At 43.9% G+C, this 24000-nt stretch overlaps 3 protein-coding genes across 3 annotated transcripts in view; 1 reads left to right on the forward strand and 2 right to left on the reverse strand.

Moving 5' to 3' along the window:
- Positions 1 to 10945, forward strand: part of LOC310789525 (nephrocystin-1-like) — a gene marked incomplete at both ends in the record, with an annotated part of 149457 nt that extends 138512 nt beyond the window's left edge. The window contains 6 exons of the mRNA XM_083651161.1: positions 1949 to 2025; positions 2630 to 2729; positions 8485 to 8597; positions 9553 to 9626; positions 10123 to 10167; positions 10667 to 10945. Coding sequence (XP_083507287.1) covers positions 1949 to 2025; positions 2630 to 2729; positions 8485 to 8597; positions 9553 to 9626; positions 10123 to 10167; positions 10667 to 10945 — 688 coding nt within the window. The remainder of the gene's footprint in view (positions 1 to 1948; positions 2026 to 2629; positions 2730 to 8484; positions 8598 to 9552; positions 9627 to 10122; positions 10168 to 10666) is intronic.
- Positions 1 to 24000, reverse strand: part of LOC310789558 (NLR family CARD domain-containing protein 3-like) — a 708349-nt gene that overhangs the window by 570933 nt on the left and 113416 nt on the right. The window lies entirely within an intron of this gene.
- Positions 23302 to 24000, reverse strand: part of LOC310789526 (nephrocystin-1-like) — a gene marked incomplete at its 3' end in the record, with an annotated part of 59061 nt that continues 58362 nt past the window's right edge. Inside the window, exon 17 of the mRNA XM_083651162.1 lies at positions 23302 to 23335. Coding sequence (XP_083507288.1) covers positions 23302 to 23335 — 34 coding nt within the window. The remainder of the gene's footprint in view (positions 23336 to 24000) is intronic.

Genomic DNA, 24000 nt, shown 5'->3' on the forward strand with positions numbered 1-24000 from the left:
ACTTGATTATTGTTGGTTGCATTTAATTAGGGCTGTCAGCGTTAACGCATTAATCGTGCGTTAATGCGTGCCGATCATAACGCGTTTTTTTTTTTAATCGCGTTAATCGCATGCCGCTATTTTGTCCCTTCGTCGCACCCATACTTGTAGTCAAGCCGTTCAGTTTCCTGTCTCCTGCTTGTGCAGGAGGCATGGAAGAGAATGACAGCAATACGTTTTTAAATGGCTCATTTTACTTAAAAAAAACTCCCCAAATGCCACAGTGGACAAGTCAAGAGCCGTAGTTTGCACCTTGTGTAAAACGGAATTAAAATATCACCGAAGTACATCGAGTTTGAGGCGAGCCATCACCTAAAAGTAGCTAGCGGCCAGCTAGCAGCCAGCTAGCTAGTGCGAGACTCATCGCTCATTCTTCCTTCAGAGTCTCGGATGCGCGGGTCCTCTAACCACTGGGAGGTCGGCTCCAATGGCTTCACGCGATATACACGTTATCAATACACAGTTTCCAATACTGAGCCATTATTCACATGGAAGTGCCAAAGTTTTTAGCTCAGACACAGCTTTCTTCGGCTGTGTCATTTTGGGTTTCGACTGCTCCACAGCGCCGCCGCCGGAAGTATCGGTTCTAGATATATTTTGTAGACATTGTTACCTCCTGTCTACATTCCAAATCTAAAATTCAAGATCACAAAGTACATTTATTTGCATTCATTTGATTCCCAATCACGACACACTGGTGGTAAGAATTATTAATATCTAATTAAAAATGCTTTGAAATGCAAAATAATGGCATTTTAAACATGCGATACAAAGATGCGATTAATCGCGATTAACTATAGTTAATCGCACGATTAATCGCGATTAATAAAATGAATCGTTTGACAGCCCTACATTTAATACAACCTCTTTGCATTGCTCTAAATTATATAATCTTTTTTTCTTTGCTGTATCCTATTTCTATTTGGTGCTGCACTGACCCTGTTGACACAGTAAAGTTGCATCTGATCTGATCTGATCTACTCTGTGTGTATATGACCTATGATCAGATCCCCCCCCCCCCCCCCCCTATTTTTTTTATCCCCCATTAGTGCTAATTTTAATTTATTTATCCTGGTTGCTGCTCCACCCTCTGCTGATCTGGGGAGAGCCGAAACTGGCTCCATGCTTCCTCCGAGACATGGGCAGTTAGCCAGCCGCTTCTTTTCAGCTGACAGGGGATCCTTCACCGGTAGGACATAGCACGTGGGAGGATCACGCTATTCCAACCAGTTCCCCTCCCTCCGAATGATCAGAGGAGGCACCACTTCAGCGACCAGGATATTGCATGTTTTGGTGAGGGGTTCCTATATGAAGGAAACCCTCAGGGGGCACGGGGTGAACATGCAAACTCCACACAGACATCCACACCTTTTGACAACCCCACACGGGCGGTGGGCACTCGAGGACATGCGGACGGGCACGCACTCCTTCAGTGCTCAGAGCGTCCCAGGTGGGAATCAAACCCAGGACCTTCTAGCTGTGAGGCGACAGCGCTACCACTGCGCCACCGTGCCCCCCTTATGATCTGATCTGATCTGATCTACTGTGTGTGTAGGACCTATGATCTGATCTGATCTACTCTCTGTGTGTAGGACCTATGATCTGATCTGATCTACTCTGTGTAGGACCTATGATCTGATCTACTCTGTCTGTGTAGGACCTATGATCTGATCTGATCTACTCTCTGTGTGTAGGACCTCTGATCTGATCTACTCTCTGTGTGTAGGACCTATGATCTGATCTGATCTACTCTCTGTGTGTAGGACCTATGATCTGATCTGATCTACTGTGTGTGTAGGACCTATGATCTGATCTGATCTACTCTCTGTGTGTAGGACCTATGATCTGATCTGATCTACTCTCTGTGTGTAGGACCTATGATCTGATCTGATCTACTCTCTGTGTGTAGGACCTATGAGCTGCCAGTGAATGGCGGCACTCCCTATGAGAAAGACGTAGCGATGGAGGCTTCAGTAACCAGAGGAGGTGAGAAGGAGCAGCAGAGCTCATCATTCTTTAGTTTAGTTTATTGGACAGTTGATACAATACATGACAAATTAAGTTACACATCATAAAAATGTAGTTGTAATTGTGTGGTCCTTATACACAAACATTATCATCATTACCTACAAGTACAATAATGCACAGACTGCTCCAGTGGAGCTGCTCAGTGGCCATCAGATCAGACTGTGGTTGTACTGGTGAGCTTCCAGGTGTGAAGGTGTGTGTGAATGTAAACAGGGTGCTCCTGAAAAAGACAGCATTGCTCTCAGTGAGACTCCCCCTGTATAAATAAAGGTAAAAAACAACAACACTGATACAGACAGTTGAGCCTTCTCACTCTAAACAGTCTCTGGAGAGAAGCAGCCTTGTTTTCAAATTGGCAAGTGCATTTGTGAAATCTCATCTCCTCTCCTCTCCCCATTTGTCTTCTCCTGTCCTCTCCTGTCCCCTCCTCTCTTCATCTCCTCTCCTCCTCTCCCCACCTCTCTTCATCTCCTCTCCTCCTCTCCTCTATTAATATATGCTCCCCTCCCCTCCTTTCCTCCTCTCCACTCCACTCCTCTCTTCTCCTCCTCTCCTCTCTCAGCTCCAGCTGGTGTTTTGCAGCAGATGCTGCTGGCCAGGCGGCAGCCCAAGCTGATCGTCAAACTGAAATCAGCCAAAAGTCGGACCAGAACCCAGCTCAGGTGAGAGAACCACTGGAGAGCTTTAACACACCCAGTGGATGATGTGTTCAGCCTTCAAGGAAAGATCCACCCTCACATCCACTTAGGCCCAATCCCAATACACCCCTTGCCCCTATCACTTAGCCCTTAACCCTCGTTTGATGCGTTCACGTGTCCTGGTAGAGTGTCCCCATTCTTGTTGGGACAGAGACGTGTCCTGGTAGAGTGTCCCCATTCTTGTTGGGACAGAGACGTGTCCTGGTAGAGTGTCCCCATTCTTGTTGGGACAGAGACGTGTCCTGGTAGAGTGTCCCCATTCTTGTTGGGACAGAGACGTGTCCTGGTAGAGTGTCCCCATTCTTGTTGGGACAGAGGGCTAGGGTGAAGTGGTAGGACTATATAGCCCACCAAACAGAGCTTCTTCAGAGGTAGGTTATGAAAAATCTCCCAGAATGCCTTGCGAATCATGGGCAAGATGGTGGCTAAGGCTAAAAGAAAACACAAATGTAAGCATTTTCTTTGATAGTAAATATTTAAAACAAGGCCAGGTTGAAACCTGGCATAGGGCCGGTGTGCTCAGTAAAGTGCAGAACTCTGCCAAGGTGTATTGAGTCATTGGGGCGCCGCGCAAATTTTTTTTGGCCCCTTGAAACCAGATTAGAGGACCATTTACATTAAGATTAGACTGTTTTTCAGTCTTAACCATCAATTTGCTGAGTGAGTGGCACTGCTCTTGCCCAGATGTAGCCATATAGGTAAAACACTAATATTTTCTGACTCACCTCCACCACCACCTGCTGATGTCTATATTATTTAACCATCTCATTCTCTTTAACAGTCCAACATAAAATCTATCAAATAAAATTAAAGCAAGAGCTTGTCCTCAAATAAAATGAATATAGTGCAATTCAAAATAAAATAGTAGAATAAATTAAATTCAAGTCACTTTCAGGAGGAATACCAAAAACCTTGTGCAATGTCAACTGAGTTTAGCAGCAGCAGTCCAACATAAAAGCATCATCTTAACACATTCACTGCCAGCCTTTTTTTTTTTTACTGTAGGTAGCTTTTGCCAGAGGGTTTTTTTGAGGATTCTGGCTCATTTTACAAGAGCCAAGGATAATTTTCTGCTTGGAGTTTGTCAACACAAAGTTCACAAAAGTACTAATAGAATGTGTGCTTTCTCTGTCTAAAAGAGTTAGTTTGTAGAGTTAGTAGTTATGTAGATATTAGCCGTTGAGTACAGCATGGTTTCAGCGTCTGAGACAAAAAGCTGAGATAATCGCAGTTTTGTGAAATTCAATATCAAACAGTCACTTTAACCATTTATTTTTGGCATCAGTGAGACATCAGACATAAACAATATAGTTCTGAACAGTAATTTCCTCCATAGCAGCACCCGCACCCCCTCTCCTTACAACTCCTCCCTCCGTGGGCGTGTCTCCGTGTTTGTCAGTCACAAGCCAGTCTCTCCTGCCTGTCTGAGCAGTGAGCAGCAGCCTCTCTCTGGCGGTCCCTCGTCGGCGAGCGTGGATGTGGCTTAATCCGTTCTTGGATTTTCGGTTGAGAGCTTTGACGAAGCCTTGTGTGACTCTAGGCTTATGCTGCGCGCTTCAAAGTGTGCTTTCCACCCAGTCCACCTGTGGAAGCCCCCGGCGCACGGGTGCGCCCGTGTGAAAGGTTTTCGCCTACAGTATGAGAATGAGGCTCGTTCGCTTCTGGGTCCTCGGTTGAGCTCAGCTGGAATGCGTGCGTTTCTGGCCAAACAACACTCAATAGTCTGAGCACCGTCGCCACTCAGTGGGTCGGCGGAATGGATTGCACACGCCCGGCGGCTCTAACAGTATAATAGAAGATGCAAAAGGGCCAGATCAAGGATCCACCGTCAAAAAAAAAAAAACGATTTTTTTGACGTATCCATACGTCGCTGGCAGTTAACGGTTGGATTCTGCTTGACGTATGCATACGTCGCTGGCAGTTAACGTGTTAACAGTACAATGGTGTGCAATTTTCAGTAACAGTGCTCTTAATTTTGGAGAAAGACAAAATGCTCCATGTAAGATGGCCACACACATGGACTGTACACACATCATTTAGACACAAGACTGTCAGTAGCATCCACACCCAACATGGGTCCATGTGAAAGCATGGGAATGCCCACTGGAATCGACTGGAATGAGGCACGCGACCTGTTTGGAAGAGTGTGCTGACGTCAAATGACGCTCCGCTGATGGGTAATGTGGCTAATATGTTAGCGGCTAACTGTTACTTGTCGTTACTTTACATGGCAGTAAAACGCCACCGAATGACCAAATTGATTTAACTTTTAACCATTTCGATTTCCACTCTCCATACGGACCCCCAGCATTGGTTAGTTTATAACGTGACTATATTTATAATGTTTATAACGTGCTCCAGCTTCCGGTTTATACTATCAGTCTGAATACAGCCAGGGGTTGGAGCTATTGCGCAACACCGCAAACCGGTCGGAGTACGTTATAAACGTTATAAATTGTCACGACGTTAACAACTAACCAATGCTGGCGGTCCCTATGGAAAGTGGAAATCGAAATCGTTAAAAGTTAAATCAATTTGGTCATTCAGTGGCATTTTACTGCCATGTAAAGTAACGACAAGTAACAGTTAGCCGCTAACATGAGCTACACTATTTTTGTTTTGTGACGATTGGGGCGCGTCGAGGCACGTAGCGTGCGTCGACATCATCGATTACGTCGACTCGCCGAAATGTCCGACGACCGGCTCTTGTGGAACTCTCACAATATTAGCCAGAGGTGCATTACCGCCACCTACTGGACTGGAAAGTGGAAAGACATTACAACGCCTGAATCCGTGCTAAAATGGTCTGGGCGACTGAGTGGAATGTAAGGGCCCTGCTGTGCATGCACACCGGCCCCAAAAATATCCTAACCATCCTACTTTGGATTATTATTTCATCGCATGATGAGTACACAAGTCACAACATGTACATGTGAGTGTTTCTGGTACTGTTGGAATGTGTATTTTGGGCGGCTGAATTGGAGTAGGCAAAAGTACCATAGTCTGCGTAGCGCTAAGCTAAGTAGCAGTGAGGGCTCTACCACAGTTTGTACTGCACGCAGAGTGAAGATAAAGGCATGTACTAAACTCTCAAAATGTTGGCGTATCCCTTAAGGCTGATTTGTGCATCAGAGCCCATTTCCATGTTGCATTTCCCCCTTTGATGCATAAGCTGTGTCTCAAAGCTTTGCTTATATTTAAGCAATATAGCATGAGAGCAAGTGTGTTGTGATGAATATATCACACTGATAAGCTGTTATCCCACGAGGCCGCAGGCCGAGTGGGATAACAGCTTATCAGTGTGATATATTTCACAACACACGCTGCTCGAGTGCTATATTGCTTTTATAAAACGGTTTCCAAGTATAATAATATAATAATAATAATACTATAAGTCCGACTGGCATGGTTTTTCTTTAAGAGTCAGTTGAAACACTACTGTAAGGCGGGACCTCTAGCAAGAAGATAGACGTGCGGGTGATTTGATTGGATCGTTCTGGAGACTGAAGTCGACATTGGCCAATCCTGGCGCTTGCTGAGAGCAAAGCCCGACCAGGGGCCGGTTGCACCAATGGCGGCGATTGAGCCAGAAAGACAGTCTGAATGAAATTGAATGTAACGTTCCCAATTCTATGTATTAACTTCTAAAAAACTAACGGCAACATTTTGGAAGGCTAAGCCACACAACTAGTTAGTTATAATCTAACGTCGTGCTTTCAAAGACAGCGAACTGGCGGTGTTACGATGAACACGGCTCAGTTGACCGCAGTTACGACGATGACGGTCAAAAAGGTCTCCGCGGAGATCTCTGTTACAGGCAGTTAAGACCAGTGTAAGACCAGTTGGTGCAACCGGCCCCAGAGCCGTATGCCGACACCAAGTAACGTACTTTTAGTAAGAGAGTTGCGCCATCATGCGTCCATAATGACTCATTGTACAAAGACTTGAAGGACTAGTGACCCTCCATACAGCAGATCAGGAGAAAGCTGTTTGGCTCGAGCGCAGCGCTGCCATTTAGTAAGAGAGTTGCCATGGTAACCAATAACCCATGGCCATGGGTTATTGAACTCGGTTACTGGAATTATACAATGGCTGTGAACCAATCAGATTGCTTGATTTGAGGTACCCATTTTATAAAGATCCATATACAACTGTGCAATATCTGACTTCTAGCCTTGTTTGTAATCCAGTGTGGTTTGCATATACTTAGACTGTAGTGTACATAGATATACGATTCTTTTTTTTTCTTATATACATATTTATAATGGTCATTCTACCTCACTAATGTTTATAATGTAAATAGCCGTTTGTTTTAGCTTGTATGCATAGTTTGCTTAGCTTTTCTTTTTCCCTGTGTAAAAACATTGAGAGCAACATATACCGGAGTCAAATGACATACTTGGCCAATAAAGCTGATTCTGATTCTAAATAGATTTGATGTCTGGCAACAAACTGGTGGCGTCTGTCTGACTACTGATGATGAATCAGAATCTCCAAGGGTTGTCCCATTTCATAGGGCTAGATTTCAACCAGTACCCCTCCTAACTGTTCTGGGGGGTTAGTCCAAAAGCCCGGGGCGTAGGGGTACAAGTAAGACATGGGATTGGCCCTTATTACACTGTTAGAACTCCACAGTCTTGTGATGTCTCCTCTTCTATGATGGATTAGGCATGGGCTATTCCCGGCTTTACCGGTTCGGTTTGGTGTCGAGCCCAAACCGGTTTGATCACGTGCAAACCGAAAAAAATATATATATATTATATGAAAAAAAAAAAAAAAAAAAACGTATTAGCCTCTTCTCAAGTTGCACTAGTAGGGAAAAGTATTATTTTGTTTATTATGTTGATGTTTGAAGAAAAGTTAAGCTGAAAAGTTATGAGAAATAAAAACTATATATATCTATATAGATATAGATATATATAGATATATAGATATGTATATATATACATTATGCCATGTTGGGTCCTGGAATGTGAGGGAATTGGGTCTGGGGAGGCCTTGAAAAGATCCTTGAATGTGATGTTTAAGAAGGAGTGGGAACCGTGCTGTGAGTTAATGGCAGTGTTGGGCAAGTTACTTTCAAAATGTAATATACTACATGTGACTACTTTCATTTGAAAGTAATAGGTTACTTTACAATATTACTGTCTGTGTAGAGTAACTCGTTACTTATTACACTACTTTTGCATTACTTTCACTGTAATAACAGCAGTATCAGAATGACATTGTCACCCCGGAACATCCCAAAAAATTATTTCAACCATCTTGAAGTCAGTGTAAACAATCCAAAATTCTAAATGTGATCCTTTTCCTTTGTTATTGTCATCTATGGTTATTTGCATAATACACAGTTTGATTAGGAAAGTATTTAAATATGTGCTTTGATTAAAAAAAGTAACTCAATTTGTAACTTGAGTTACTTGACAAAGTAACTGGTATAATATTACTGAAATCCTATAAGTAATAAGTTATATTACTGAGTTACTGCTAAAAGTAATATATTACATGTAATATGTTACTTTTGTAATGAGTTACCCCCAACACTGGTTAATGGTATGATTCTTGTTTGTTTTAGCCTGAGCATGCTTTTTTCTTTTTCTTTTGTGTGAGAGGACATTGAGAGTTAAGCCAACCGGACCCAATTTCCTTGTATGTGTACATACTTGGCCAATAAAGCTGATTCTGGTTCTGATTCTGATTCTGATGTGTCCCCTGTCAGTGTCCTCCCAGACCCTCTGCTGCACTGTCTGAGCTGCGTCCACCTGCTGGCTCTGCACAGACAGCTGCTGGCTGACACACTGCTGATGGACAGGCCCACCATGCAGAGTGCAGGTAAACAAACACCAAACAAAACCATCAACAAACCAGGTAAACAAACTCCAAAAACAACAACAACAAAAATAAACCAACACAAAACCTGCACATTTCTTCTAGCGACTCCAGGAACAGTGCTGCTTTGCTGATGCTGTTATTCTCTCTCTCTCTCTGCTCTCTCTCTCTCTCTGCCCGCTCTCTCTCTCTCTGCTCTCTCTCTCTCTCTGCTCTCTCTCTGCTCTCTCTCTCTCTCTGCTCTCTCTCTGCTCTCTCTCTCCTCTCTCTGCTCTCTCTCTCTCTCTGCTCTCTCTCTGCTCTCTCTCTCTCTCTCTCCTCTCTCTGCTCTCTCTCTCTCTCTGCTCTCTCTCTGCTCTCTCTCTCTCTGCTCTCTCTCTCTCTGCTCTCTCTCTCTCTCCTCTCTCTCTCTCCTCTCTCTGCTCTCTCTCTCTCGCTGCTCTCTCTCTCTCTCTGCTCTCTCTCTGCTCTCTCTCTCTCTCTCTCCTCTCTCTGCTCTCTCTCTCTCTCTCTCCTCTCTCTGCTCTCTCTCTCTCTGCTCTCTCTCTCTCTCTCTCTCTCTGCTCTCTCTCCCTCTGCCCCCTCTCTCTCTCTCTGCTCTCTCTCTCTCTGCTCTCTCTCTCTGCCCTCTCTCTCTCTCTCTCTCTCTCTCTCTCTCTGCCCCCTCTCTCTCTCTGCCCTCTCTCTCTATCTGCCCTCTCTCTCTCTCTCTCTGCTCTCTCGCTCTCTTGCTCTCTCTCTCTCTGCCCCCCCTCTCTCTCTCTTGCTCTCTCTCTCTCTCTCTCTCTCTCTGCCCTCTCTCTCTCTCTCTCTGCCCTCTCTCTCTCTGCTCTCTCGCTCTCTTGCTCTCTCTCTCTCTCTCTGCCCCCCCTCTCTCTCTCTTGCTCTCTCTCTCTCTCTGCTCTCTCTCTGCTCTCTCTCTCTTTCTCTCTCTCTCTCTCTGCCCTCTCTCTCTCAGATGTGATGTGCAGTCCTGTGCTGTCTACCTTCCCTGTGTTGTTGGACCAGTCAGACCTGCTGGATGCTGTCAGGGTCAGTAGGCAGAGCTTCATACTGGCATACATACATACAGTATTCAGCTGTCAGGCTGCCCTGTGATGATGCTTGTCAGGGGGACGACAGAGAACAACTTCACGGTGCTTTGGTGAACCTGACTCTTTTCTGACAGAATATTATGTCGACTTTGCCAACTTTGAATACAGAACAACAAGGAACAGCGACGGCCGGTGTTAACTTGCCCCTCCCTGTAGTGTCCAGCAGCACTGTTCAGCACAGCAATCCACATAATAACGTAACGTTGACTTGTTTCATAATCCTTGAAACGGGTGTGATTCCAGACTCGATGAGGAAAACCTTTTGAAAATGTGATATCCATACTCTATATATCCATACACAGTTCAGCTTGTTGACTGGTTATGACTGGCTCACTGATTGGCTGACTTGTTGACTGGTTATATTGATTGACTTTTGGTACTCTGGCTGATGTGGAGTTTTATTGTTTGTTTGACTGACTGGTGTTTTCCCTCAGAGCGCCTGGCTGGATGCTGAGAGCAACATGAGCAGAGCGCAGAAGGTCAGACTCTGTGTGTGTGTGTGTGTGTGTGTGTGTGTGTGTGTGTGTCTGTGTGTGTCTGTGTGTGTCTGTGTGTGTGTGTGTGTGTGTGTGTGTGTGTGTGTGTGTGTGTGCGCGTGTAATACCTATACTAACCTGTAGATAGTGCTGTAATGCTGCCTGTCCATGTGTGTCTTCTGACCTGCTGGCTTTTCTCTACCAAAATGTTAACATAATTCCATTCTGGTAAATCCTTTCTGGGTAACACTTTCATTAATGTTTAGTTAATGTTTAATAATGGTTAATTATGGGTTAGCTAATGCTTATTAATCATTAACTAACCCTAATTAATGTACTATTATTGCAAAGTGTTACCATGTGCGTGTGTGTATACAGTACATACAGTTATTGCAGACTACTGACTTTGTGTATGAACCGTTCCTTCCTTCCTGTGTTTAATAACAGTTATTACTGTAAACTTAATCCATTCATTTGTATCATTATTATTGTTTGTTTGCAGAGAGACTTTCTCCATGTGAAACAGGAGTTCATTAAGACCTACATGTCATCAGTCTACTACCTTCTCCACTGCCCCTCGCTGCCGTGCCCCCGCTGGGCGGACCCGCCCTCCGAGGAGCAGCGGGCCAGAGTCATCTATGACACACTGGATGCCCTCAAACACGCCCAGCAAGCCTCCAGCCAATCAGGAACCCCGCAGGTCTTCCTCGAGCCCGCCCATCAGCACCTCGCCTTTGATGTCACAGAGTTGACCTTTGACCTCCTCAGTGTGGCGCGGTAACAGGGTGGGAATGAACACACGGCAACATCACTCAGTACATGGTACATTTTGATTGGAGTTCATTATGTTAAAGTAAAATTCGACTCAATATGTTAAATTAACTGTATATATTAGACATATTCTAACATTTTTTGACATCAATAAATCTAGCCTGACATCGCCAGGCCAATTCGCAAATGCGAATGAGTCTGGAAATTCTCTGTTCAATTTTGATTTCCATGAGCCCAGTCATCAATCAACATGCCCAGTAAAATGCAATCGAACACAATTGGACCTACAACCAATCAGAGCAACGAAACATGTGACATAGCTCACGCGCTTCCAACCATCTCTGGCTCTCCTCTCTCAGTCAACGTATCAACGTAACAATATATTTGATAAACGGTTGTGATTGGCCCGACGGTTAAACATGAGCTCGCAGATTCGTCAGGTAACCAGGCTACAATAAATCATTGCAACATTCATATTCAGACATTTAGGAAACAACGGGGCTTATGGGAAATGTAGTCTTAATGTTCAGAAACACTAGAACTTTACTACTGGTGTGAGAACAATCGTCTCCACCATCACAGTTAACAATGATATATTGATGCTTCAAAATGCTACAGCGGCTGGCCAAACTTTGAGTCCATCTGACACCTCCTACAGCTCTGACACCTCCTACAGCTCTGACACCTCCTACAGCTCTCAGCAAACTAGAAAGCAGGTTATTTTACTACATTGAGGCAGGTCATAGAAAGGCTTTGGACTGGGACCAACACAGATGCATGATATTAGATTTTATAGTGATGCTATCAGCACATTGTGAAACTTATTTATTGCCAAAGCTTGTACTATTTTGTAATAAACATGTTGTCAATAACAGAGGGTGATTTGTTCAAATGTAACTAAAGGTGAGAGATGCTCACAAGTCATTCTTTGCCAGTCAAGTCTCAAGTCTCTTATGGATGAGCCTTCTATCATCTGCTGGATGCCATCCGGTCTGCTTAGAACACTGCATAGCTAAAACTAAGGCATTTTATTATCCTCACTCCTTTATCTATTAGAATACAGTATAAGCATTGATTAGTTTACATTGATTAGTTGACATAACTGACTTTCGGTCCATCGGCACCGGTGCTGCCCAGGGCGGTGTCCTCTCTCACTACTTCTTTGGTCTGTACACCAACAGCTGCACCTCCAGTCACCAGTCCGTCAAGCTCCTAAAGTTCACGGACGATACCACCCTCATAGGGTGGTATCTTGTCCCACCTGAGAACAATGGAATTTTTTTTTTTTAACTACAGTAGTTTTATTATTTTTGACTTACAAACTGCCAAAAATGAGCCAACGAGATACAGCAGTGATACTTGATGCATGTCCCTCTGTATAGAGAGATGGCGGCATCTCACTCTACATGAGACCACTGTGTTTGAAACAGCTGGAGGCCTAACTTACTGTATGGATTTTTAAAGTCAATAACATTCCTTTACTTTATATGTACTGTTTACGGCAGTGGTTCTCAATGTGCGGGTTGGGACCCCACAGGAGGTCACAAGATCATATGGGAAGTCGCAAGATTATTAATTGCATAGGAAAAAAGCTAATTTATTTGAGACACATTTATGGGTTTTTTCCAGATGTTTTTGTAAAATATTGCATAGTTTTCTGCCTCTGATAATTACATGAAACAACCTGAAAAGAGGAAATCATTCTTTAGTTGAAGTGTTCACCACTCTGCATATGCAGCCAGTGACGTGCGTTGTCCCGGGCCAAAAAGGTTGAAACGCTGCACTGCTTATGGCAGTGGTTCTCAAATGGGGGTCCGGGGACCCCCAGGGGTCCGTGGCACTTTGCAGGGGGTCCGCGAAAAAGTTTTCAGGAAAATAAAAATAAAAACCTTTTTTCCTGTTGCAAAAGCTTCATAGTTCAACGGAAATATGTTATGCTTTAAATCTAAAATGGTTCAAATGATTACATTCTAATCTAACAAACCTATCAATTTAAAAGTTGAGCACGTTACCGTGGAAACAATAAAGCTTAGCCCAAAATCACAAATCAGAATGAGGGGGTCCCCGGTATATTTTCTATCTTGTAAGGGGTCCTTGGCTGAAAAACATTTGAGAACCTCTGGCTTATGGCACTAGCTTCACCACTTCTTCTTTTCAGCAAAAAGTATGCTGGCCTACACGGCCCAGACAGAACTGAGAGCTCAGCATGGGTTTTAAGTTACACTCAGAGACATTAAGGACGCCCTAATGTCATGTTTAAGATGTATATCAAATACTCCACTTTGAACAATAATTTGTGCCTGATGGTTTTCTCCACAAAAAAAGGTTAAATGACTTTGCCTCCTTTTCCCTCATAAAAAATTCCAAAGCAACCAATCAGGGTTATCTAGAACATAACTAGCCAATCACAGCATACAAACAATGGCTTTAACTGCTGAATACTGGACAAGGATTGGCTCCAGTGATGTCATGAATCATGCTGGTTGAAAACGGCCTTTTCAGTGAGCTCAGAGAAACGTTCCACTTTCAGCAGATGATTGTGTAAACATGCAGTCTTCTAGTGTCAAACTCTGCACACATCATTCTGCACAGTGAAGCTCAGACATCCAACTGAAGGAACAAGAAGATCAACAGATTTTTGACTTTAGTCTACTTGACAGCCTACAGAGCCCATGTTGAGGAAATGTTGAGTACCCAAAACCTTATGTTAGAAATGTATGGGTCCCCATCATATAAAAACAGCTGGATGCTAAATTTGCATATGTTGAGAAATTTGCATAATTAGCATTAATTAGCATAATCAAATATATGGACAATATTTCAGCAACTGCTTGGCTGATTTGGAGAATATTGGAGTGGTTTGGGCGGTTATTGAGGATGCTGAATCCATTTCTGGCATTGTCAAAATTCAAAATGGCTGTTTAAGCCAGAAGTGGCCATATCTCAACTCCCGGTGGGGCCGATGATGATGTTTCAGCCAAAAGACGTTTTAGAGGACGCTGAATCGATTGGATTGGACAGATAAATCATTTATTTGAAATAACTGAAATAATTTTATTTTTATTCACAAACCATTGGAGGTAACAAAGGCATCCAACTATAATATTATGTCTATTGCTAAATAATATGCTCAAAAATAGAGAAACGGGAGTATATTAGTGAAAATGTAGGTAGAACAGGTAGAAAACAGGAGTCCTGGAACTTGTTTTAAAGACAAGTATACTAAATGATCAGAGCAGAAAACAACACATTACAACTGGAAAGCTTTCATCAAACAAGAGCACCTTGTTCTTCTAATCTGCACTGTTACAAACATCCTCATCATCATTGTTACGAGTCAATGTTTACATGTGTGACCTCAGTTGCTATAGGACCAATCAGCGTGACGTCACTGACACCCAGTATTGCAGAACCCCGCCGCAGTTAACTAGTATGAGTTGTGCCAAACAAACGTTAATATCTCAAAAACTACATCACATCGCTTATATTTTGACATTCTGAGTGAGAGCAGAATTAGCTCAAGAGTTTGATGTATAATATACAGTATGCATGTTGTGTTAAAGTTGTGTGAGCTGTGGCAGTTTTTAAAATGTAAACGGGGTCAGCCGGCTAGAGTCAGACGCTCAAACTCAGGCTCCATAGGGTTCCATTGCCGGTGCCACCCAGTGACGAGGTTTGTTTACCAAAATGCGGCTCGGGTGATCCCTCGTATACACATTGTGTCATGCTGTAACTGTCCTGTACATAAGTTCACTCTGGGTGCAGTATTGTGAATGAGCCACTATGAGGCGCTAAAGCGATAGGGGAGGATGCATGCTTGCTTCATCAGTCTGAGAGGTGTGCCCCCCTTGCTTGTGTTCAGTGTGTTCCTGTCAGTTGAGCTGAGCAGAACGAGGTGTTAACAGCACTGCTAAATAAATAAGCTGTGAGGCTAAAGAGAAGAAAAGTCTCCACGAGTTATTCATCATCATCATCACTTTTATTAACAGACACAAGGTCCAGTATAAAAACAGTATAAAATCAAATCATTATGACCCAGGGGATCATATGAGTATTTTGTATCCTGATGTGCTGTGTTCTCCCTCCCTGCCTGGTGTGGAGCTCTCCACAGTTTACTCTTGAGTTCTTACTGCAGGTGCGGCTGGTGATTCATAGATGCTGGTGATTGGTTGGAGACTGATGCGGGCCGGCTTTAAAAAGAGGGCTGTGCCGAGGCCTCCTCACTCTCTCCTTTCCTGCTCCCAACCAGCCTGTGCCACACCAAGAGCTAGCTTAGCCACTCCTTTGTTAGCCTAGCTGGTAAATGGGTCATTGTAACCTTGCTCACCTTTGATCTTAAAAGCAGTCCTTATGACTTAGGGGTGAGAAGCCCTGATTTTTCTTTAGTTGTTTTCTCCTGTGTTTACTATTAGTTCATCGGGTAAGGTGTCTGTCATTTGTTTGGGGGGGTTTTGTTTGCAGGTAAGATTAGGCCTTTAAAATAGATTGTGTTTATTATTTTGGGTATGCTCACCCTGATGCTCTCTACTGTCATTTCTTCATTAAAACATTGATGTGGACTGCAAACCTCTGTGGCATGGTCATCTTTGGGAGAGGGGAAGGGGGGGAGTCACTTTTTTTATGTTATGTTTGGTGTCCCCTAGGACAGGCATAACAATGACATACACCAATACAATATTAACTCCCGTCAAGTCGTTTTCTCCGGGTGCAACGCGGGAGAGTTGTGCATCTGCCTTCTTTACCGTCACAATCATCAACCTCATCCTCACTGTCTGCTCTGTCTTCATCTCCAGACTCTATGTTCTATTCCTATGAGTGTGTGAGCAGGTTTCAACATGTACTATGGTGCAGCAGCACAGTAGCTGGTACAGGCCTGCTGTTGTACCTGGTTTTGAACCAGCTGTGAAGCTCCAGCTGATCATTTCCACAACAGCTGGCCGCTTTTCTTCTAATGATGTTCAGCAGAAGTATTATGAATGAATCTCTGGCCCCTACTCTATCCCGAGGCCTGATTCCTCTCATAGCAAACCTAGAAAAGATCATCACTGATTGATCATTGCCGCCCTGAATAATCATTATAAATTACTAGCTTCACTTCTTTTCTTTTTCTTTTTTCCAGATTTTTTTATCCAATTTTTATCCCCCATTAGTGCTAATTTTAATTTATTTATCCTGGTTGCTGCTCCACCCTCTGCCAATCTGGGGAGAGCCGAAACTGGCTCCATGCTTCCTCCGAGACATGGGCAGTAGCCAGCCGCTTCTTTTCACCTGACAGGGGAAGCTTCACCGGTAGGACATAGCACGTGGGAGGATCACGCTATTCAAACGAGTTCCCCTCCCTCTGAACAGGCGCCCCTAACGACCAGAGGAGGCATCAGCGACCAGGATATTGCATGTTTTGTTAAAGGGGTTCCTATATGAAGGAAACCCCCAGGGGGCACGGGGAGAACATGCAAACTCCTTTGGTGCTCTTGATTTTCTCCTAAATTGTCATTATAATTTTGATCAAATTCCAGTGAAACTGTGTGCCTTTCACAGACAAGCATCGATGCTTAGGTCAATGATTTTCAAACATAATTTTTCACCCCACAAATATTTTATTTAACAACAAAGATATTTTGAAGAATAAATCTTTGTTTCTTCAGCACGATAACATCTTACTTGTATCCCAATTCTTTCATCCTGAAGGTTTTCTTATAAGAGGAATTCCCTTCTGTGTTTACGTTTCCTGTCACTTCTAATGTGCGGTGGTATTTGGAGCTTCCATCAGGAGTCAGAATCCTGTTGAAAGGATTCTCATCTCCTTTACAGCAGATTTGCCAACTTTGGGTACCTGGCTGGAGTGAGATTTTGATGGCATGAGTCATACGTGCACTTAATCACGTGTACGTGTCTCAATTCACCATCAGGCTTTAAACAAGTAGGCTACTATACCGCTTCGTGCACACACACACACACACACACCATCATGTCATTAAAAATGTTGACATGGTTGTTCGAACTACCTGTATGTTGTTACACCCTCCTGATCACAGGCAAATCATGGTGTCTCAATGCTCGCTTGTTAAGTGTGAACTGTGCAAAGACACAAGCGGGGAGCTCCCCAAGTACTCGCTGATGAGCCCATCATAGCCCAGCCTGCCAACAGCACCAGCCTTACACCCTGCATGCAAGGAACATAAAACTGATTAGAAATGGGAGAAACCATAGCATGAGTGGGTCAAGTCAAAAAGGATCCCACAGCAGGACCACTGAGCCCGGGCAAGTGGTCTTGGACCACAGGTTGGGAACCACTGCTCTAGAAGAATGATTATAAACTTTTTACATGTTTGAAGCTAAAGTCTCCTAAAATAGCATCACATTTAATTTGATAAAAGTCTATTAGTGAAATGTGGTCATATTCACCCAGCTACACACGACACAACCAAATAGTCAAAACACAGCAAATATACAAACACACAGAGACAGATTATGATACAGAGGTTATCTGAGGGCAAAGCCGTACTCCCCTCCCCCACCACACACACACACGTACGTACGCACGCACGCACACACACGCATACACACACACCTCCTGTGCTGACACACAGGACATTTCGGGACGGGTACAGGCACGTTCACACAGAGGCAACTACACACTATCACCTGAATCTCTACTCTACATTCATACATACATTATGGTTATTAAAATGATCTTGAATGTTTATATCTCGCACTCATTTCTGTGCTAGAAGAGGAAGTGTGACTTAGAGCTGTTTGCACCATGTTCACAGGAAACCGGTGCTGACGGCCAAATGGAGCTTTGTGGTTTCCTGTGTTGAGCACATGATGCTTCAGATGAGACCAGACTTATGGCCTCTATAGTGAACAGGCAGAAGGCCTGACAGCTTGGAGCAGATTGACTGAAGCTTGACCCACTGTTAAAACACACCAAGTCTACAAAACAACAAGAGTTTATCAACACCCTCCTCTTACAAAGTCCAAGTCCTATTTGTCCCTAAGGATTAAATTCCCTCTTGTGAAAGTACAGTGTTCACTTTGATTCACTTCTGTCTAGATTGTATCCCATAGTAAAATAACAGAAGTGAAAGTGCATTCAGGCTAATACAAGAACGTTTTGCAAGACAGTGAAAAACAGAGAGGAGAGGAGAGTAACCCCCATCTGTCAGTTACCTCATTCCCTTGTTATTTTACATTTTTTACACACTTAACAGACACTACAACATTATGACAGCACAAACAAAAGAAAACACAAAAACTAGAAATAAAATAAGTAAAAATATACAAAAAAGCAAATAGAAATACATTTGATCTTGGTAGGATCCCTTCAACATTAATAACTATTTTCCCACTCCTCACTAGAGGTCTTCACGGGTCCAAAATGTCCGGGGGCACGGTGGCTCAGTGGTAGAGCTGTCGCCTCACAGTCAGAAGGTCCTGAGTTCGATTCTCGCCTGGGACACTGTGGGCGCTGTGGTTGTGTTCCCCCCCATATCCTCAGTGCCCACTGCCCAGGTGGGGTATCTCGTCGTAAGGGCCTTTCTGTCTGTGTGGAGTTTGCATGTTCTCCCCGTGCTCCCCCAGGGGGGTTCCTCCGTATATAACCCCCCCACTAAAAACATGCAGAAGATCAGATCGTCATCGTCATCTGACCAGTGACGACAACATCCGAAGTCGGTCCCCGGGCGCTGTACGAGAAAAAGCGACCACTGCTCCTGGCCTGCCCCCCGGAGGAAAGGACAAAGCCAGGATGGGTTAAATGCAGAGGACAAATTTCACCGGCCACCGTCAGCATGTGTGTGTTGTGGCCCTCCGTGCATGTGTTGATCGTAATCGTGTGACAATAAAGACGGGCTTGTCCGTCTGAAATCGTGTTTTAATCGTGTTTTGATGGATCTGGGAAATTTGTGCCCGGACCGGGTTGGACCCATCTATTATTAGAAAGCTGAGACCCGGACCCGTATAGAAGCGAGCATACCGGACCCGTACAGAACCGAGAAATACCGGGGCTTGAGTGGTGCCGATGTCAAAGTTGCTTACTAATTGCTATTACAAGTTGTATAAATGGAACTTTAGTGCATTTGTCTTACCTAACGTTAACGTTAATGTAGCGTTCTCTCCTGGCTGCTGCTGCCAGACAGTGCCTGACCGTGACGTCATGCATCATCCATTCAATGATCCACTCATCATTTACTGTCACAGATCACATAAATGATGCATTCCCTTGTTTTCAGCTTTGAAGTTGTTGCCATGTAGCATAATAACAGACTCAATAACAACTTGACTGTCTACCTTAACCTGACATTGCCAGATGGGGGCGGTATTGAGAGAATCCAGCTTGCTTGCAAGGTTAGGTCTACCTTACTAAGGTGGGAAAGAGGCGTGGTTTGTGTGCATTACCAACGCTTTGCTTCTGAGCTATTGATCTGAAGTGTGAATCTGTCAATGTATTTCCAACTTTAGCGAATGTGAGCGGAGCTGTGTGTTTTTCAAAGGGAAGGCAGTATTCACGCTGTAAGTAAGTTGCATAATTGTCACAAACAATCTTGTCATTCAGGCAGTTACAGCACTGAAAATGTTTTGCACACCAAGTCCGTATTTTTTGTCCGTATTTTTTGTCAAAAATGGTCGCACGTTTAAAAATAAATACGACCTTATTACCCGTTTACACACTGACCATGAAACTTTTGTCCGTCGTTGAAGTTTTCGGAACAGGTTCGATTTTCTTTTCTTTTCTTCCATATGAGTCAAAAGGTGTTTGCGAGCTGTTTGACCCGTCTGTGTCTGTGTTTGGAAGGAGGGGAGAGACAGCGGCCAAGTGGGACTCTAGTGTGAGCAGAGAGGCAGCAGCTCGCTCACTGGCCCCTCTCTGCTCTCTCTAGTGTGAGCAGAGAGGCAGCAGCTCGCTCACTGGCCCCTCTCTGCTCTCTCTAGTGTGAGCAGAGAGGCAGCAGCTCACTGACTGGCCCCTCTCTGATCTCTCTTCCCGCGGGGAGCGGTGCTGCTCGCCCACCCTGCCCGCTGTGCGGGCTTGACATTACAATTGCTCGAGTGACCATCATTGATCACATCATGGAGTGCTCGAGTGACATCACTGATGATGTCATAGACATTGTGACATCATTACTGACCAAAATCATCACAATTCTCACAATGTGGGACCAAAATTGCAGACAGACAGACAGACAGACAGACAGACAGACAGACAGACAGACGCTACTTTGGCTATTTGATGTATGATGATGGGAGTATGAGTAATCAGTTGTGTATATACTGTAAATAAAGGAGAAAAAAGAAAAAGAAAAAAAAGAAAGAATTTGGGTGTGTCCCGGAGGCTTGGAGACCACGGGGAGGTGTAACTCCCACGGGTCCACTAGTGTATAGAATGGGTGATGTCACCTCACCAGTGATGTCACTCGAGAACTCAATGATGATGTGTCAGTGAGTGATGTCAAAAGTGATGATGTCCCCATCTGATGTCATCATTGGTCGAGTGACATCACATCATCATTATGTAATTAGGATAATCATCATTAGGTAATTAGGGAAATTAATCTGCCCTAATTACCTAATTAAGAAATCTGGCTCCATTAGGTCACCCACAGGGGTGCTCTTTACACTTCCTGAAAGTTTCAGCCCAATCGCACGTAGAAAGGCATGGCTGTGGCCGAACAAAATTCTGCTCTGTGTTTTGGGGAATTTTTGACCATGTTGATCAATTCTCGAGTGATCAAAATGGCTAAATCTAATTCTGGCACCAGATCTGTGCAACACATGGGATCAACCCCAGCATTTAATATGAAATCATAGACTTTCAGCACCCCAAAGCTCACTGACTCCAGAGTCTCTGCATGTTGTGGCATGTGGCCACACCTCAATCACTTCAGTGTCAAGGCAGGTCTTTCCATGTCTTTAGTATTTGGCATTTGCCCATTATGGGCGTGGTTAGAGAATGTTGTTGTGCATCATCTACTGTAACTGCCTCCGTGTTCACTTCCTCTTTTCTGCATCTTAAAGCTGTAGGCGATCTGACAACAGGCACAGACTGACTGAGAACTCTGTCTATGTTCTCTTCATTAAAACCAGGCCAGATGTCCATCCCATCTCTATATGCCTCTAGAGAATGCCAGGTAAGATCTGTGTAATTAATGATTTACGGTAAGTGTATAATGTTGCTGTTCTTATTATATGTTTTTCTTATTGCATTTATGGGAGGGAAAACCATTACAAACTAATTCTAAGTTGCAAAATTCTCTGCCTTAAAATAAAAATAAAATAAAAGGACCCACTGACTGCCCCCCTGCAGCTACTGTGGCCAGACAGCAGATTTTGAGACATTAATGTGCAGGCAATCAAATGCATTTGCACTGTAAAAGTTTTTTTTATACCTAGAATAATATGTCTGAAACTTAGAATTATCTTTTAATTGTGTTCTCTCACAAGTGCTTCAAGCTAAGTTTGAAGAAGCTAAAGACTCAAACCAATGATGCGGTGCCCTTTACAGGGAGCTTGATCGTGTTTTGAATTATTTTATTTTAAAGGGATTGCATATACAAGGAAACTGACTTAGTGTGGTTGGTGCACAAGTTACATAGCGCCACTGTCTGGCGGAAACGTCATTTGAACTGTAAAATGTTTTTTTTATACCTAGAATAATATGTCTGAAACTGCGGTGGTGGTCGGATCACCTGCCCTTTACAGGGAGCTTGACCCTGTTTTGAATTAGAATTATTTTATTTTGGACAAGGGATGTTTGCACATACAAGTTGCACAAGGTGCATAAGTTACATGCATAAGTTACATAGTGTCGCTGTCTGGTGGAAACATCATATCTGCAAAAAAGCTATTTTTGATTTTAACATAGTTTAATAATAGCAACATTAATAACCAGTAATATAACATCTGTCGCTGGGCCAAAATACCTGAAACTTTCACAGGTTATTTTGGGGTACCTACTCAATATTAAATCCATTTATGAAAATGAACAATCAAAAATGGAAAGAAGGAGCTGTTAGGAATTTAAATTACAAGATTTAATGATAAGTAATTGTACCTGTGTACTGCAAAGAGTTTAACAGAGTACATCTTCAAAAAAGTGATACGGGCAACTAAATCAAATATATACTTTTTAAAAGGCTGAATTTGGAGATACAAGGTCACCGCCGGACAGCGACAATAGGTTACATAAGGAACATGATAAGTTAGAAGAAATATACAGACAGATATAAAGATATAAACAGTATATTAACAACCAAGTGTGGCAAACCAGCAGGTTATATAAAAAAACACCTTTTCAGGCTCCACCTGGCCCCTTGTTGAACTAACATCTTTCTCTCTCAAAAAACAAACAAACTTACCACTCTATTCCTTCAAAAGTTGTAGCTGTCATAGATTATGTTGCATAGTTGATTTCTCTATTGTTGACAAAATGTGTTATTGTAAGTCGCTTTGGATAAAAGCGTCTGCTAAATGACGTAATGTAATGTAATGTAATAATGTTATATTTTGGCTGATTAACTGTGACAGCTTTGTTTGTTTGTTTGCGGGTCATGTGGGTCAGTTCAGGACCGTGAGCAGGTCACACTGGAATCTGATGTTGGGTCAGTTCAGGACCGTGAGCAGGTCATACTGGAATCTGATGTTGGGTCAGTTCAGGACCGTGAGCAGGTCATACTGGAATCTGGTGTTGGGTCAGTTCAGGACCGTGAGCAGGTCACACTGGAATCTGGTGTTGGGTCAGTTCAGGACCGTGAGCAGGTCATACTGGAATCTGATGTTGGGTCAGTTCAGGACCGTGAGCAGGTCACACTGGAATCTGATGTTGGGTCAGTTAAGGACCGTGAGCAGGTCACACTGGAATCTGATGTTGGGTCAGTTAAGGGCCATGAGCAGGTCATACTGGAATCTGGTGTTGGGTCAGTTCAGGACCGTAAGCAGGTCACACTGGAATCTGATGTTGGGTCAGTTCAGGACCGTGAGCAGGTCACAATGGAATCTGGTGTTGGGTCAGTTCAGGACTGTGAGCAGGTCACACTGGAATCTGGTGTTGGGTCAGTTCAGGACCATGAGCAGGTCATACTGGAATCTGATGTTGGGTCAGTTTAGGACCGTAAGCAGGTCACAATGGAATCTGGTGTTGGGTCAGTTCAGGACCGTGAGCAGGTCACACTGGAATCTGATGTTGGGTCAGTTCAGGACAGTGAGCAGGTCACACTGGAATCTGATGTTGGGTCAGTTCAGGACCGTGAGCAGGTCACACTGGAATCTGATGTTGGGTCAGTTCAGGACTGTGAGCAGGTCACACTGGAATCTGATGTTGGGTCAGTTCAGGACCGTGAGCAGGTCACACTGGAATCTGATGTTGGGTCAGTCCAGGACCGTAAGCAGGTCACAGTGGAATCTGGTGTTGGACAGAAAGAGAGAGAGATACACAGAGAGGGGGAGACAAGGAGAGGGAGAGAGAGAGAGAAAGAGAGAGAGGGCAAAGACAAAGAGAGGGGGAGACAGAGAGAGAAAGACAGAGAGAGGGGACAGAGACAGAGAGAGATAGCATTCATTCTTGTATTATTCATTCATTCATTCATTAATTTGTCTTGTAGTACAGTACGTTTTCTAATTCATGTTTAGCTTTTCATGTCTAAACGCTTGCTTTGGCAATATGTACAGTACAGTGTTACGTCATGCCAATAAAGCCAGTTGAATTGAATTGATAGCTGGGAAGACAGAGAGAGGGGCAGAGAGAGAGGGGCAGAGAGAGGGAGAGGCAGAGAGACAGAGAGAGAGGGGGGACAGATAGAGTGGGCAGAGAGATAGAGGGGGAGAGACAAAGAGAGGGGGGCAGAGAGAGGGGGACAGAGAGAGAGGGGGTAGAGTGAGAGAGAGAAACAGGGAGGGGCAGAGACACACAGAGAGGGGGAGACAGGGAGAGGGAGAGAGAGAGAAAGAGAGCGGGGGCAAAGACAGAGAGAGAGAGGGGACAGAGAGAGAGATTGGGAGACAGAGAGAGAGATTGGGAGACAGAGAGGGGGGACAGAGAGAGAGTGAGACAGAGAGTGAGATTTAAAA

This window comes from Poromitra crassiceps (assembly GCF_964638095.1).
Source record: "Poromitra crassiceps genome assembly, chromosome: 14".
Taxonomy (NCBI): domain Eukaryota; kingdom Metazoa; phylum Chordata; class Actinopteri; order Beryciformes; family Melamphaidae; genus Poromitra; species Poromitra crassiceps.